This window comes from Coloeus monedula (genome assembly GCF_965178545.1).
Source record: "Coloeus monedula genome assembly, chromosome: 13".
Classification (NCBI taxonomy): Eukaryota; Metazoa; Chordata; class Aves; order Passeriformes; family Corvidae; genus Coloeus; species Coloeus monedula.
Genome location: NC_138793.1, coordinates 4,942,515 through 4,960,127, shown reverse-complemented (window position 1 = coordinate 4,960,127; position 17,613 = coordinate 4,942,515). Strand labels below are relative to the sequence as shown.

Below are 17,613 nucleotides of genomic sequence, written 5' to 3'. Positions count from 1 at the left end.
GCAGCATTGTAACCTGCACTGCAAACACGTGGAATTCTTTGAGTATGAAGATCTGCTGAATAATTCTAAATTACACTGCTATCTCCTTTCTGCTAGCACAGCTCAGTGTTTTAGAATTACACAAAAATTTAAGCTATGCCTGCTCTCAAGTACTGCACTGCTTTCACAACCATGGTAGGGTACAAACAGGAGATACCAAACATTCTAGAGACTCATCTGTAGAAAACAGTGCTGTCATTTTTCCTCTAATCATATGAAGAGGCAAACTTGACATTTAAGTACTTCTCAAGAAGTACAGAAGAACAAATATTGGTACACAGCTAGAACTTCATTACAATCATTTGGGTAAATTCAACATATTCATGTTTTTAAGCAAAAAAAGGGAATTCTTACGTTAGTGATTTGTACCCTCTGGCTGGACTTACACCCACAATGGTACCCAGAACTACAAGTTATCAGACATTTGACAGAGTTTAAGAGTAGCTTACTGTTGATCTGTCAGAGAGGTTGCCTTGTCGGATGTATTCTATTGCAGCCTCAATTGAGGTTAAGCAGTATCCCAACTCATCCTTCACTGAGCTGCAAAGCCTGAAGTTCTTTATGTAACTCAAGTTGGCCATCCTGAAAAAGAGAGAGTTAAAGCCATGAACCACTAAACATAAGACACTAGGCATGGCATATTGCAGCTCATCTTAGGCAATCCAGGCAGGCAACAGGTGTGAGTTGGGAAAAAGCTTCTAGAAAGCTTGTTAGGCCAGCAATATGGCTGTTCTGAGCTTGTAGACTGATTTGAACTCTACTTATCTCTTAAATAGTCTTAAATATTATTCTTAATAAAAAGTTATTAACTGGATAGAAGGAATATGAAGGATAAGGACAATAGTTGGAGATTAACATCTTTGAACAGAGTGAAGCAACATTCAAGCACCACAGTGATAGTTACAAGCTAAAGGCCAAATGCTGATCTCAGAGATACAGATCATACCAACACTGAGAATCAGTTCAGGTACAGCTGGAAGGTTTAGACAGAATTTTACTGAAAATGAGGAGACAAAGGCATAGGCTAGCAGGAAGTAATTAAACAGTCACAGCTAGTTTCTCTGTAAGACACGCACCAAATCTTGAAATGCATAAAGGTTGCACAGAGAATCACTCTACAAAGGCTTTGCAGATGTGGTAGAGAGATGGGCTCCCACTACAAATGTTTCCTAGGCTGAGAATCAAAGACACATTCCTGATAGGTCCTTAATTTAGTTACACGTATAACACATCTTTGCTATTTGTCCTAGAAAATGTTTTCTGCATTTCAACAGGACCTCTTACACTTTCAGTAAGTTATTACTGTATGTTCAGAAACATTTGTCCCTACAGCACCACTACACAAGATGGTAAGAAGGAGTTCTGTAGAGCCAAAATAGTTAACGTACCAGTTTGGGATTTCTGTTTTTACAAGCAAATACAGCAAAACAGAGAGAAGATCATCTGCACACATGGTTTCCATGTTAACTGAAAAAAGAATTCACATTTGGTATTAGTCATGTTATGGTTCAAATCAAGAGCAATAACTCTAAAAGGAGTTCTGCCTCCTAAGACTAAGGGCCAGCTCTACTAGTAGAGAATGCATGGAGAGCCCAGGGCAGGCTTCCAAACATTCTCAATCTCTCACTGAAATAGGCTGTCAGGAGCCAACACAGATGCAGTTTGTGCAGTACAGCCTGCAATATTTGACTAGCATCCCTCTCTTCCCACAGCAAGAGCCAGAGCACTAGCTCGAGATTTCTAAACTTCTTGAGGGCAAAGACTATGCTCAAAGTTGATATACTTTTCCATAACCCAGCAGTCTTCTCAGAGACAGGAAGAGATGAAGTAGGGAAAGCATAAGTTCACTGTGCTACTCTATTTGCATTTTAGAAGCATCTTCTCTTTTCAAGCTCCATAAAGTAAATGTCAGGTTAAGAGGATTGTGTTTTCATACCACAAAATCACTGCTGTAATCCACTGCAGCACATTTGTTTGGCCCCACCCAACACCGCATTTTGCAAAAGATGCATCTCAAGAGTATCGATTTCAAGATATCAAAGAGAGCATGGACTAATACACAAGAATGATCTAGCAGCAATCTTCAGTGTTTAAAATTGATCATCATCAGTGTCCTGGCAAATGAGAGCCTCCCACATGTTCAAGCTAAAACCTACACAAGCTAACCCAGCACCCCACCTCACCTCACAAGAACCAGCATTGACACATATACCTTGCTTCCCTTTTGCTCTCTTTAGAGACCTTAGAGACTCCAGATCAATTGTGTTTGATCCCTAAGTGCTATCAAACACTTGTTCATATACTGAAGTGCTTTGTGTGTGCTGGTTAAGTTTAAAACTATTAATTCATTAATTACTGACCTCTTTGGCTCGGAGACTGCATAATAATTTGTACAACTTTACGCAGACAAAGTAGCTTCTGTTGAGGGGAAGTACATTTGTTCAACTGACCCAGTTCTCGCTTTGCACGTGGTATATTAAAACTACAAAATAATTAGAAATGAATTATTAGCATACAGAGTTCCTCTGCAGGAAGTCCAAAGCCCAGGTTTTAACTTCGGCAGAGCTGAATTGAAGAATGGTTCCAAAATATTCCCACTTCTACTCCAAGTGAACCTGCATTTCTGTATGCTGAAGATGGAAAGGGAAGCTTAAAAACATAAAAGTAAAGGAGACAACCATCAATGCAGATTGTCCCAATATGACACTTGCCAAGCTTTAATTTTCCATCTCAGATGAACAAAGTATAAAAAAATCTTGCTCGTGCCTGAGGGAAGACACTTTTTTGCTGGCACTTAAGACAGGATCTCAATGACTCTTCAAAGAGCCCACAGTCATCTCTCTCACCTGAACTCGGGTTTCACTCCAATGTCCTTTTGCTGCAGGTCTTGAAGGCTCCTCGTGATTTTATTAAAATCAGCATCCTAATCAATAGAAAGGCAACAGGTTTTTTTAAATGATTTAGATGAACATAACTAGTATGTAGCAATTAAAGAAACTTACCTCACTTGCCTCAATTGTCCCCACATATTTGAAGACTAGATCATAAATAGCATGGTGGATATACATCTGTAGAAAAAAAAAAAGTATTTTAGGCATGAAAGGGAGAGTTAAAAACAGCTTGCTAATTATTTTCCTTCATTTCAGATGCTTACTTCAACTGCTTGTTTGATCAGATTCATCTGCTCTTCTTGCTTTGCAAGCATCTTCTAGAAAAGCAAAGCCATAAACAGCAAGAGAAAGTCAGATAATTTATTGCTTAAGTAACACTGTACTATGTATCTAGGGGGGTAAGTCTTTACCAAGTGTGAATCTCTCAAAAGATGCTGCAGACATTTGGTATAAAGTGCACTGACAGAATCCTAGGAGAGAAAAGACAAAAGCTGTCAGATTCAGGTTAATGGGACTTGGAGGAACAAAGCTTAAATAAAGTCCTCCCTGTCTCAAAAGTGCTCAGTATGGTAAGAGTTTTAGCAATAATTATTGCATTTACTAAACAGTTCAGATAGTGAAATTCTTAAATGCAAATTACCACTTCCCCCTCCTCCCCTTTCACAACTCTAGGCTACTGTGACACAGAAAAGTTCACTAAGACAAAGATAATAGCAGCAGTGAAGTGAATTATATTTAGCAAATTAGACATCAGGAAGGAAGATACTGACTATGTAGTGGCGGAGGCTTTTCCTTTCATGTTCTTTAATTGTTCTATAGAAAGATCCTATGTATTTATCAAATCTCTCACAGTGCCTTCCCAAGAACTCTCTAACATCTTCAATGTTTTTAAGCAAATAGGAGTTTGATGAAGCTGCAGATTCACCTAAAATAAAAGCCAAGAATTAACACAGAGTTAATATATATGCATGGTAAAATGCATTTTCTCCCTGCATATACAGCCAGCTTGTGTGCACTGAAACATTAATTCAGCTTATTGTACCTTTAACAAGAGCATTACCTTTAATTAAGAGAATTTAATGCATCACATTAGAGCAGGCTCCCCTGCTTTTTATGTCAAGTATTTATTTGGAATAGCTAAAACAGATTTCACATGGTTTTTTACACTGGGATAATTTACTACCACACGCACTCAGCTTATGAGTTGTGTAAGTCAAGCTTGAAAGTAGAAGAAAAGCACATTACAGTGTTGACTGAATGCCCATGCAGGAAGTCAGGCTGCTTTAAGTGAGCTGCAAAAATCCCATCTTGGATTTTTACATAACCTATTCTTTATTTAGACATGCTTTCTCTGAACTGGAGAGCAAAGTTGCTTCATGTAACATTAAACCAAAGCCACTTTTCTTCTGAATAAGACAACTGAATCCCTCCTTCACTTAGAGCTCATGTTGCTTTTCCAAAATTTTTTTCTAGGCAAATCTTTCATTTGCAGTCAAAGGCAACCAACTAGTAAGAGGCTTATATCATTCTTTTTAAATTACTTTTGAAATTAGAAACTCCTTCACTTCTGAAAGACTGCAATACAACTATATTAAGTAATGCCTATAAATAATATCACAAGAATAATTTTTGAGATATAGATTAATACTTAGAAAATTTAAGGCTATATGAATGGCAGCTAGGTTGGTTTTTTTTCTCCCAGACAAACTTCCATACTTCCCTCACAGTACTACTTTCACTCCACCCTAGTACTACTTCTCTTTGCATTCACTTGTTTCAAATATTCTTATTTATTTAGGAAGACTAACGTTTTTATTTCAGAAAAAGCTGAAGCTTCTAAGCTTCTTAAGGAGCTTCTGTTCTTCTTAATTAGTAAACACAGATTGTTATACAAGTTCACAAGGACATGCTGTTAACATTCACAGTATTGACAATAGTCTTGAAAATAGTGTTACAGCCTTAAGGAGCACTTCCAGTACAGGACAAAAATTAAGACATTCATCTTAATAAGTTGGGCAACCACCAGGAGGTTGCTACCTAACTCTGCCATACAGCTTCTGTCCCCCAACAGTGATCATGAAAGAATTTACCTCTCCAGTTTTTTGTGCATCTACCCTGCATTTCAAGACACACATAGTCACATTTAAGACTAAATCCCTTTTTTAAGCAGTCAGCACTAAATTGAGCACTGCTAAGAAAAATCATGCTGGAGTAAGTATTCTACAGATGATTCTTAATTCTGCAGGATTTATGCCCCAGTCTCAGCACCAGTTTTGCCTGGCAGCAACTCGATATTTCTCTTCAGTAGCACACCAACATCTGGCCCAGCAAGCTGATAAATGCCAGGGGCTTTTAACCAAGCCAACACTTTCCAGAATGAACACATTTATTAAGCACATCAAACACTAATTTGCTCACTGTGCAAAGGCAGCCACCAAATTGGCACCAATACATACTTGAGCCTTCTGTTTTTTCCAATGGATGAGCTATGCACAATATACTAAAGCTTTCTTCTTTTTCATTGTAAAAGGTTTCCTCAAAGAGAACAGGTACCGAGAGATGATAATTAAAACCAGCTCCTAAAATGATGAGGTTTCCTTGTATGAAGATCTCCTGAAACAAAACGAAGAGCAGATCAAGTGTGAAACTCTGCCCAAAAAAAAAAGTTACTCTTTGGCTTCTACATTGTGTAGTTATATTTCCCAGGGGGAGAAGAGAAACTTGCAAGGCAAGAAAGCCCCAGACCATAAAATATCTCCATTCTCATGCTGTGGAGACACTGAAACGCAGGCTCCTTCAGTCTTCAGTGGCTGGCTGAACCTTGCTTACAGCCACTTCCTTTACAAACCTACTAGAGGAGGTTTCAGACAATCACCAAGATCTGTTTGCACATTTTAGAGCACTTTTAGTAAAAAGGAAATTAAAAACACCCAACAACTTCAGATCAGGACTTAACCCAGCTTTAGAAAAAACACCACACACCTTGTCTGTATTTCTCATGCTTGGCTTTATTTTCCCAGCAACTCCAGTGAGGACAACTGGAATAGGAAGATCTAGATGGCAGCCTGCAAACTATCTAGAGTGCAAGCTGTATGTCCAAATTCTCAGACTGTACTGCAAAATTACAAATGAAAACACTGCCTCTTCTGTAACCATTAGTTCACACGATCAGTCAGCAGCAGCAAATCACTCACTGGAGTGTCCCCAAGTTACATTCAGATATCAAAACAGAAATACCTTTCCATTTAAGGTTTGAAAATTTTCTTCCAGCGGCTTCAGAACATAAGATTCAAACTGGCAGGTAGAAAGACTGTTGCTTGAAAGGCTTCCTTTGCATGGAACTAGCACCTAAAAAAAGTTAAATCAGGCTTTAGAGAGAAATGCCATGTATTGCCAGCTATACATCAGTAGCTTTTGTCCTTTAGAGGCAAGCAATTAAATCAAGCTTATAAATATTTACTAGCAAACATATAGGAATTATAGGTGCTTTTATTTAAATAAAAAGGAAAGGCTATCACTAGAAACACAATTCAATAATTAACCCAGAAATTTCATTTAGTAACTTATCTGAAAAAGGCTGACAGATGCTACTGAAGCAAACAACACTAAGGGAAGTAAATTAAATCTTTAGCTACTTAGCACCAGTCACACAAATGACTTAAAATTAAGCAGCTAATAAAAAAGCAAAGTATATTTTCATACTAAAATGAAAATCCATCAGAAAGAAAAAAAATCTAAGATAAACTCCTTGGGTTTACACCAACAGATAAGCAATTTTGGACAAATTCTTAATTAGAAAGAAACAAATTTTATCATCAGGTAACAATAACCTCCATGTTTTATGGAGTCTCTACACACTTAATTGTGAATGAAGATTAATTAGAAAATACCCAGATCAGTATATGTAAAGGACTGGAGTTTTTATTCCAGGCCAGTTTATTAGCTTTATTTTGCCATGTAAAATGCTGTCAAATGAGTAACTGCTTGTCCACCAGGCATTTCAAAAGGTCAATCACATTTAAGTTATAAACTTGTGAGAGAATACGTAACTTCAGTTCAGAGAAAGGAAAATAAGCTTCCTGCAGAGCTTAGAAACAATACCAACTATAACTTTTTACTACCTTGCAATATATCAAGAGGGCCATATTAGTAAATAATGTGCAACTTAAACTAAAGATTGTTCTGCTTCATTGCCAGGTTTTGTAGGCTTGAACTAATCTTTACATGTTTCCTAGCATACATATGATTTAAATTCAAATAGCTACCATTTACTAAGCAGCTTTTAAATACACTATTTTATACTTACAATACCATGGAGTTCTGCAACTTTGCTGCATAGATCAGGACGTCGCTTCTGAATGGCCAAATAAAAAGGATTTTTCAAGATATCTTCATCATACATAGCCATATGGACTTCAGATGTTCCAAGGAGATGTTCTAAAACACATACAGAGAATGGTTGATGTATTATATGTGGTACCTGCTAAAACATAGTATTTGGGAATAGCTAGGGGCAGTTTGATTCTCCTTGTCCACAAGGAAAAAGCCGTTTCAGGTCTTGATGTAAGCAGCCGATGGCATTGCTTAACTATTAACTACAGTTACTTAGAAGTTATTCAGACAGAATAATTTTCATGATTATACACTTCCAATCACACAGTTATCCCCAACGTCTCCTTAGGCCTTCCAGGGGTTGGAGTCTAACTGTGACTACTGGAGAGGAGAAGTTAAAATCAGATTACCACTTTGATATACAAATGAACTTCTGCTGCCGAGATCTACAACAAGCCAAGAGACAACAGCTTTTTTGCAGCAGATTCCACTGCACCACAGGACATTGATGCTGTTGCACTGTGCCCACGTAAGTCTTAAAACTCCCCTGTATAAGGATTACTAACACACATCAATGAGACATCCAGACAGTGTAACAGAAACCCTCGTGTAAGGCAATCCTCAGCTTTCCAGGGAAAGTTAGAGAGGTACACTAAGGATAGATGAACAACCATGTCATAATTAAAAAGCCACCATGAAATTTATCATCATTTGTGGTCATCTCTACTCCCATGAAAACAGTCTCAGTGATTTGAGGTCAGGCTGGTAAGTAACATTTGGCCAAACAGAGAGCAAAAGAAAGACTGGAAAGTGAAACTCCAACCTGTAAACATTGGAAATGCTGTCATTAGGTGTCACAGTGCCCTGGAAAAGATAATCCCTAAGATACCAGACTCTCGACTGCTTGCTTCCTCAATTCCAATTCTCTATGACATATCCTAGCCACAAGGGCAGGAAAAACCCTATCAGGTCCTTCCTGGAAAAACTTCAGAATTTCTTTTTTTTAACAAGAATTGAGATTAACAGGCATACAAATGCTTAAATAACAAGCTTGCTGTATCTTTCCCCTCATGCAGCTTCCCTTAGTAATCAACAGAAGCTGTACAATTTCCTTATACAATCTCAGCTCTATATACTAAGAATGGGTAAGCACAGCTAGAGACTTTAATTTGAGCACACCACCTTTACATAATCAGTATCCCCCTGTTTCCTCCAATGCAGAATTATTCCTACCACATTATTTGTTCAGTGTGAGCTCACTGTATGGCAGTTCAAAGGAGTGGAAAAACATACACCCAATTCCCATTGATTCCAGAGAGCCTTTGAGTTTCAGCCATGCTGTCAACTGATCTACAACCTGGTAACTGAGCTGGGCTCTGGCCCCTCCTCCTAATCAGGCACAAGCAGAGTTCCCTTAGAGAGCTAAACACAAACACAACCAGTTAAAGCTACAAGTCATTTCCACTATAAAGTTATCACCAGTTACAGCTTGGACAACCCCAGCCTGAACCACTGAAGTCTGGCAGTGGCAGGCAACTGCCTCGAGCAGTTTTCCTGCATAGTTCCAGACAAAATGGTCCATACATTTTCAAAGCATACAATAAGACCAAGAGCTTCTATGAAAGATTACTTACTCAGTGCTCCCATATCAGCACAGCTATGCAGTTTACTAGCACAATGGGGAAGAAAATGTTTGCTCATTGACAACTTCAGAAGACAAACCAAGTTGAGTAATTAAAGACTGCAAACCTAGAAAAAGTCCACCTTAATCCAAGCTCAACACGAGCCAGCAACCTGCATCTGAAGCTTTGAAAGTTAGCCATGCCTTGGGCTCATCCCCCTGCATGAGCAGCAGGTCAAGGGAGTGGAATCTGTCCCTCTGCCCCACTCAGGTGAGATCCCTCCTGCAGAGCTCCCTCCAGGCCTGGGGTCCCAGCACAAGGACATGGAGCTGTTGCAGCAAGTCCAGAGGAGAAGGAAAAAAATGCTCCAGGGGCTGGAGCCCCTCTGCTCTGGAGACAGGCAGAGAGAGCTAAGGGGGGAAGGGAAGGCTCCAGGGTGACCTTCTTGCACCTTCCAGTACCTAAACAGGCTGGAGAGAGACTTTGGACAAGGGCCTGGAATAACAAACAAGGGGAAATGGCTTCCCACTAGAAGAGGGTGGATTTGGATTAAATGTAAGGACAAAATTGTTCCATGTGACAGTGGTGAGGCCCTGGCACAGGTTGCCCACAGAAGCTGTGGCTGCCCCATCCCTGGAAGCATCCAAGGCCAGGCTGGACAGGGCCTGGAACAATGGGGGATAGTGGAAGGTGTCCCTGCCCATGGGAGGGGGGTGGAATGAGATGAGCTTTAAGGTCCCTTCCAACTCAGATCAACGAATTCTATAATCCATGATCTGTCCTACCACAGTGTCTGGGTAAACAGGATGTTCACCAGTAATTCCACCACATGATTACTATAAAGATTTTTTGGCAGGCAGCTGCTATCCAAGTTCAAACTGTGGGCTTCTTCTTCAGCCAGTGCTGGGGGAGGGAGAAGAGGCAGCACAAGCCCTGTGGCAGGTCTGCTGCAGGAACACAGATGTCTCATTGTTCATCTGCACAACAGCAGGGCTGAGACACACCTTTATGAACAGGACTAGTTAGCTACAAAAAATCCTGCCTGCTGAACATCTGGCTAGGCCACAATTCCAAGTAAGTCTTAATTACTGCAGCTTGCAGTCCAAACATGACTCAGTGACAAATTAGTATATATAACTAAATACAATTTAGCATAAGTCAAGCAGGGCTGTATGTACACACATGTGCAACCTGCAAAATAGTTTGCCGCAGCAAGACTAGCATCCCACGTGCTTTTTTTTTTGGATGGTTTTGGATGTTCCCATCCTCATCACAGGAGATGAACTGACTGGAGAAGAGCCTGAGGTAAGGAAGGCAAAGGAGCCCTGTAAGCAGAATCCAGTCCATGGAAGGTGGTGATGTTTATAATTAAGGAACTGCATGAAGCAGGTAAGGATTTTTTTCCCCACAGGTGGATCAAGCTTTCAGTGAAGGGCATTTTTCCCACATCTAAGTAGGCCTTAACTGAAGAAAACAGGCTTAGGTTACAGATCAGAAATACCTTTCAAAAGGGAAAATAAACACATGGCTTGGCAAAGCTGTCAAGTCTCTCACATTGTAAATCTCCAAGAATGCGTCAGACAAACATTTACTAGAGGTGATAGTGGACATAACGAAGCTGTGAGGGTGGATTACATGGTCTCTTCAGACACTTTCCATATCAAGCTTTCATTAATGTAGTTGTCCCATTGAGGCGTCTTCATCTGCCTTTAGTTTGGTGAATTCATGTATCTGGCCAAGCAGCAGAAGATGAGACTGCTGTGATCCTCCCCAAGACAGTGATGGAGAAGCTGTTAGCACATCACATACTGTGTCAGAGAAAAAAAGCACAGTGACACAAGAAGGCAACCAAGCATGAGACTGCAGTGCTAAAACTGCAGTGCACAAATGTCTCCCACAGCTTTATTGCCAGCCTTTCAGCCTAACAAATCTTCAAGTCCAAAAACTTCTTCCCATAACAGGAGGGGAAGGGAACACATACCATAAATCCTCCTCATCAAAAAACCTGTATCTCACCACCAACTGATAAGCTTTGTCTAGAAAGAAATTAAAAGTAACACTTCATTCCCTGGCAAAACAAGTGGAAGAGATTTATGTGAGGAGAAGTTCCCACAGAAAGCTTGACTACACGAAGCTTGCTGTCTGACTGACCTCTTAAATCACTGTCTGCACGTGAAAAAAACATGAACAGCTGGAGTACTGTAAGAATCATTGCTGATGGACCATCATAGGAAGAGTTTGAAATTATCATCTTCAGTTCCTGGTTCATGAGTTACACACCACAAATAACTATTTTTAAACATTTAGTTGCAGCCACAGATTCTTTTACTACAGAACTACTGACAGGGTTGAATCACACTTGGAGCTCCAGCAAGGAGTGAAAAGAAACTGCATTCAAACATTGAATTCTGGCATTTCACTTACTGTAATGCCCCTAAGGTGCCATTGGCATGCTCTACCCCAAGAAGGAAGGTAAAACTTCTAGTTCACATGGTATTTGTCACCCTCCTTGAGCAGAGCAGATGGGAGCTCTGAACTGCTCCCCTCATGCATGTTCCTACACAGCAGGAAACAACCCCCACTGGCCACATTAGTACTGTTTTGAAAATCACAACTCTCAATTTCCTTCCCTTTTCTCTCTTACCCCTGCAGCTGTTCAGTGTCTCATTAGGGGATAGCTATCATATCTGATTAAAATGCAGGTATGAAAAACAACAGGTAGAATACTTATTACCTAAGACAGTCTAGTTACTATATTCACTTGGCCCTCCAACCTCTCACAGCATTCTCCAGCGAGACAGAAGTGTGGATGTAGAAACAATTTAAGTCATCAAAATCAAACAAACAAACAACACCAAGAAATCCGAAACAAAAAACCAAACCAAAACCAACAACGACAAAAAAGCAAACCGAAGGAATTTAGTCTACATATTCAAGAGAGTACATTAAAGCCTCCCCAAAGCTCAGGCATTTTTGAGATTAAGTCAATTTCTTTCCACCCCAAAAGTTAAATGCATCTGAAAAACACTGGCTAATGCACTGTTGTAATTCCAGGAACACATCAGAATTCTCCATTAAGAGTTTGTTGGCAGAACACAACATCCAGCTTCAACCTAATTTAACTTGGGGGTGACACAGACTTACTTTTCTAGTTGCACCTTGGACAGCTTTAGATTTACTGAGAAAACAGAAAATACACAAAGCCTTATATACATTACCAGAACTGACTAATGCTTAACAGAATGCTCATTAAAACTATCAAAAGCTATATTTGCTATGAAGTTCACTAAATTCTATCATGCTGAGCAGTAAAGCAATACTCGAGTACTAATGTTATGTAAAAGGTTTAAATTGAATCACTTCAGTGTATGGCTTCATGCCTGTAAATACAGAAATAGCTCAAATTGCTGGAAAAACAGAAGCTAGCTGGATCAGACAGACAATCTAATAAGCATTATGTTACAGTTTAAAAAAAACCCATAATCATAATCTTACAACAGACAAATCCTCTCTAGATCAAAAGCAGAGTGATAATTCTAATGATATAACTATGGTACAAAGGACAGCTCAAATGAAAAACATGGAATCTGAGCATGTCACTGTTTTCTCTAAAATACTAGAAATGAAGCCTAATTACATTCAGTACTGAAAACAGTGAATAGGAATAAATTCTGACAGTTCATTTTGTCATTGATGGTGTTTTCTTTTAGAGACGAACAAGTGAGGGACCTTTTCCAAAGCTTGCAGGTTTCAGTTCCTTTTAAGAAGTACTTTGAAATTTAGACAAACAGCCATGAAAGCAGATGATGTCATTGTACTTGCATTGTTACTTGACAGTTACCTCATGTCCACATTCAACTTGTACAACTATTTACTCGAACCTTAGGCACATCATCTTCTCAACATCCTGCTACATCCCTACTAAAGACTTAGCAAAACACACTGCAAAGAAAATGCCTTTCATAGAATGAGAGATTGTGTATACAAACACTACATAGTCAATGCCAAGCAGCATAATATTCTGTGTTTTCACCATGGCATTTTAATGATAATTCAGCAGAACAAAGTAAAAACAGCTACCAAAGTTAGTAAAAATTATTAGCTTAGTTCAGTAACCTGAAATGTCTCCAGGACAGCAAGTTAGGATGTTACACTGGGGTACTAACATCAAGTACCTCTGTGTCCTCTCCAGACGCATCCAGGTTCAAGGAAGCAGAACGCCCATGTTCTCCAAAACCTTCAACATCAGATCTATTAGCATGGCAAGAAGCATAAGTTCACTCAATTACACTTTACCAATACTGTCAAGTTTCACGTGACAACATCAACTTAGCTCACAGTACCTACAACAGGAACAAGTAAGGCTTAGTAAAGTAGTAACTTGATATTTGCTGAAGTGCTCAAAATAATGAGTAAATGATAAGCGACTCATTACTCAACTAAAAGTTTCTCATAGCAGCAGAGAAATACATGTGCAAACTTTATCAGAAATGCATAATTCTAGCAAACCACACAGCTCCACAAGGAAAAAAAAAGTAAAAGGAAGCAACTGTCCCCAGTTCCTTTTTTTTTTTTTTTAACATAAGTGCTTCCCCCACACACCTTAAGAGCACCACTTGTTAGAAGGAACAGCCAAAGGTGAGCATATGTTAGTGCACTTTACAAGCAAACAGGAATCTAACATTGGAATTTAAGTAGTCTCAGTCCAAAAACTCAAGTTACCACTACAGTCCCTGTTTTACCAGGGCTATTACTCCTCAGGTTACTCTGCTTCTGGGCAGAAGTTACGATATGAACCAGAGTTCTACATCAGCATTCATCTCAAAATAAAAACAAATTGTTTCTGAGCATTTAAAAAACCTAAAGGACGAGTGTTGAGCATCCTATGAAAAACACCTGACACATTCCAGTGCACCTTGTTCACCACGAGGTAGTAAATAAGTAATTCCATTCCTATCCTTTTAAATTCAGGTTCAGCTTGTACTGATTTCTATGAAACTGAAGTATGCCGGAGTAGCACCTCTGAATTATCAGATTACAAAGTGGTGAATTCACATCAGTCAGCTCAAGGCTAACTAGCAATCAGTGAAAAACTAAGTTTTATCATCCCAGAACACCAGTCTGGAAAAGAGGGGTCATGAGCATTCCAGGAAAATGCTAATTTCTCTCACCATCTTCCTTCCAGGCACGCATTTCTTCCACTGAAGGGTTAAGAGCTGGCACAGGATCTCATGGCTTGGGTCTTGCCTCTACCCAACACCCCTCAAGCCTTTTCTAAGCCTGGCAACTCTGGCCCTGCTACCACTGCTCCCACCCTCCTTGGACAGGCCTCCCCCAGACCATGCAGCCCTGGCCAGTACCGAGCACATGGGCTTGTACCAGATCTTGCACAGCTTCTGATGAGCCCCTCCTCAAACTCCAGAACTGAGTTCACTCATGAAAAGTTGTAAGAAGGTTCACCCTTCACATTTTAACAGAGCATTTGCACCACCATTTGATGTGGACACATTTTTACTTGGCCCAGACATGAGGGCTTGACTCTTCCCAGTCAATCTCTCCTTTTCTCCAGAGGAAGAACATTTCAATATGTGGGGATCATCCTTCAACAGCCAAGCTTCCCACTTCTATCCAGTTACTCCCACCTATTCAAGATCATCTTGCTTGTCATTAGCCTAGTATCAGGTACAAGCTGCATTCTCTTTTCACAACAGGGTAGACACTAGATTCCCATTTCTCACAGGTTTAGAAATCCACCAGAGTGGCTGCAATGAAGTTTCATTCTTTGTCTTACCACTACTGAAGCTGCATTACATTCTCTGATGCAGCTCTGAGCTACTCAAAGCAAGCCCTAGAACAAAGTGCAAGTGCTGTTCAGTGAACCCCCAACTGTTACAAGGAACATTTAGAGGGAGAACATTAACAACAAACACAAAGTTCCCAAAACAGCTTCTCAAACAAGGATGATTCCCTCAAATACTAGTGAGTGGTATTTAAGGTCACCTCCTCCTCAGGCTCTCAGAGGTTTCAGCACTTTGGTACTTCACTCCACTCCACTCTCTGGAGGGGAGGGATAAATTCTTAGGGAGTTGAAATAGACAGAGGTCTACTTAAGCCAAATATTTTCATTCATTTAGGTATTGGTGCAAGGGTAAGGAAGGCTGGAAAACGATTCAGCAGGTAAGCTCTAACTAGTAAAATAAATTATTTTAACCACCACTGGTGTATAAATGCTACACAATGCAACATGTAACAGCCTAATTAAGAGCTTCCTGAAAGTAAACATCATGATACAGAAGTATCACTCAAACATTCCCCCACAATATAAAGCAAGATTTTTGCTGTGGATCAAATCCCCTCACACTATTTTGCAAGCAAAAAGCTTAGAAGACAGCAAATCACATAATTCAAAGAAGTGCTTAGTTTATCAGTGATCAGGGGAGGGAAGGGGTTAATGTCACTTTTTGTTTTCGCTGTATTTCATCCTTATTTCCCTTCTTCTTTTCATAGTGGCTTCAAGCTTTCCCAGGCCACAGCAGTCTACAGACCAAACTTAGTATATGAGCTTACTCCAAAAGCCCCTCAGATAAGGCTTACCAATCGTTTAAGCAAAACAAACGTGCATTTACCTAAAATTCTACTTGAAAGTATTAAAATGAGGCTATAACATTTAATTAGTGACATTCAAGATGCCACACAGAATACTTTGCAAACAGTTTTAAGAATACTGCACAGTAAGAATATGGTCATTAACATCTATTGCAAGAAAGCTTTGCCACAGAACCAGGAAATACATTTCTTCTACTACTCATTATGCTGCTTCTTAAGTCAGTTCTAAGGATTTTTACCTCCATCCTAATAGCTTTCCCAGGATAGTATTTGGCTAGTCAGCATCTTGTTTGAAAGCAGTATCAAGATGTGGATTTTCAGAACATCGTGCCTGACTGACAAACAACTGAATTTTAAGAGTTGCCACAATCTAAGCAAATTGTATAACTGCATGCAGCTGAACTTAAATTAGAACAAATCTAAATAACAGGCTCTTCCCACATGACACACCTAAACATGTACTTAGGCATGACCTGATACAGATTATGACTGCTACTACCTTCAGGTTTAAATAGTCACATGTTTCTGAACCAATACTCCCAGGGACTTTCAAAGAAGTGGCTTCCAGGTTCTCACACAACTTCAGTGCTCTGTGGCAGATTTTAAACATCGCTAAAACAGACACACAAATATGCATAATTTAGTCAGCAATAAGCTTAACAATTATGTCACATAGGACTCCAGATTCAAGCCCAGAGCTAATCCTTTTTCCACCTGACAATGATTAAGCAATTACAAGACTTCACTCACAATCAGGTCAAAATCATCCCTGTTTCCTTATTCCTACAAGGAAACTGACATGACTGGTTTGCTTCTTTTAGGCTACCAACATGTATTTTGATAGAAAGCTATTCAGTTTAGTTGGTAGTAATTTGATAATCTACACAAATTTAAGAAGCAATTTCTTCCACAGGTAGCAACCTGCTGCAGAAGTTACGCAGGTTTTGGAACTAGGGCCAAAATTAAAGCAAGACAAAACATAAACAAACAAAAAACCCCAGTCAGTAGAGTCCAAGCTACCAAAATCCAAAAGGAGGAACATAGTCTAGACAAGACTCCTCAGGCTAGGCTCAGCAGCAGAAAGCCAGTCTGCCTGGACTCTGTTCCTCATAGCAATTTATCTTGCTCATAACACACATCACCCTGCAAGGGTAGTGATAAAAGATAAGGAAATGGGTCATGCTCCCCTTCTTGTGGGACTCTTGAGGCTTCACAGCTTTTTCAAGCTCCTGTAGCATCGCAAAACCACTCAGCTACCCACAAACGCTGGGGCATATGCGGTAGCATACGTTGTGACAAGCAAGCTCTCCAGGAGCCCACTTGAGCAGTCACATCAGGTGCTAGACACAACACAGCTCAGTTCACCAAGTGGCACTCCACATTACCTCCGTCCCTCTGGATGCACACACGAGCACGGCCTAGTACCCATCAGTGCCCACCGTGCTGTACCCAGCACGCTGCCAAGGGCAGCTGGGGAAGCATCGCTTCTGACAGTGACAACTGGCGTGTTTCCTGCACTTCCTGATGTGCAGTTGCTTGACTTGAGCTAACTGCAGGTGCCCTGAACGGATCGCACGCCGGCCCTTCCTACGGGTGACAACAGCAAGCTCCTTCCCCAGCCGGGTCCCGGAGCGTCTGCGACACATAGGACAGCCGAGGGGCCGGGCAGGACCAACCTGCCGTGCACACCGGGGCTCAACACCGCGAGGACCGACCCTGCCGCAGTGATCATTGACCAGGGCCATGTGTCCGCACGGCCCGACCCCGCTGCGGTCCGGCCCGGGCAAAGGCCGAGCTGGCACAGCCCCGCCGCCGCCCAGGCCGCGGCCGAGCGGCTCCCGGGGCACGGCACGGCGGGCCGGGAGCGCTCCTCGGTTCCACCCCGGCGGGACGGTCCCAGCGGGAGCCACAGGCAGCCCGGAGCAGGAGCGCTACTCACACAACACCATCGCCTCCCCGCTCCCGGCCGCGGAGCCGCTGCCGCCCGCCTCCCCCGCCGCTCCGCGCCCCGGCCGAGCCCTACCGGAGTCCAGGGCGGGCCCAGCACGGCCACGCGAAGCCAATGGCCGGCAGCGGCGGGAGGGAAGCACGCAAGAAGCTGAGAGCACCACGGAATTGCTGCC

The 17,613-nt window shown here is 41.1% G+C and overlaps 1 protein-coding gene across 7 annotated transcripts in view; it reads right to left on the bottom strand.

Moving 5' to 3' along the window:
- The window catches only part of ANKRD27 (ankyrin repeat domain 27), a 55,314-nt gene that overhangs the window by 25,552 nt on the left and 12,149 nt on the right, over window positions 1-17,613 (bottom strand). For 3 of the 7 annotated variants that reach the window (XM_082289911.1, XM_082289915.1, XM_082289916.1), the window contains exons 2-12: window positions 7,237-7,367; window positions 6,168-6,278; window positions 5,387-5,543; window positions 3,701-3,855; window positions 3,341-3,400; window positions 3,194-3,247; window positions 3,042-3,107; window positions 2,886-2,962; window positions 2,400-2,521; window positions 1,428-1,506; window positions 489-621 (exon numbers count right to left, since the gene is read on the bottom strand). In XM_082289911.1, the coding sequence (XP_082146037.1) occupies window positions 489-621; window positions 1,428-1,506; window positions 2,400-2,521; window positions 2,886-2,962; window positions 3,042-3,107; window positions 3,194-3,247; window positions 3,341-3,400; window positions 3,701-3,855; window positions 5,387-5,543; window positions 6,168-6,278; window positions 7,237-7,338 (1,116 nt within the window). In that variant the 5' untranslated portion in view covers window positions 7,339-7,367. The other 4 variants (XM_082289912.1, XM_082289913.1, XM_082289914.1 and 1 more) reach the window with 4 other exon arrangements.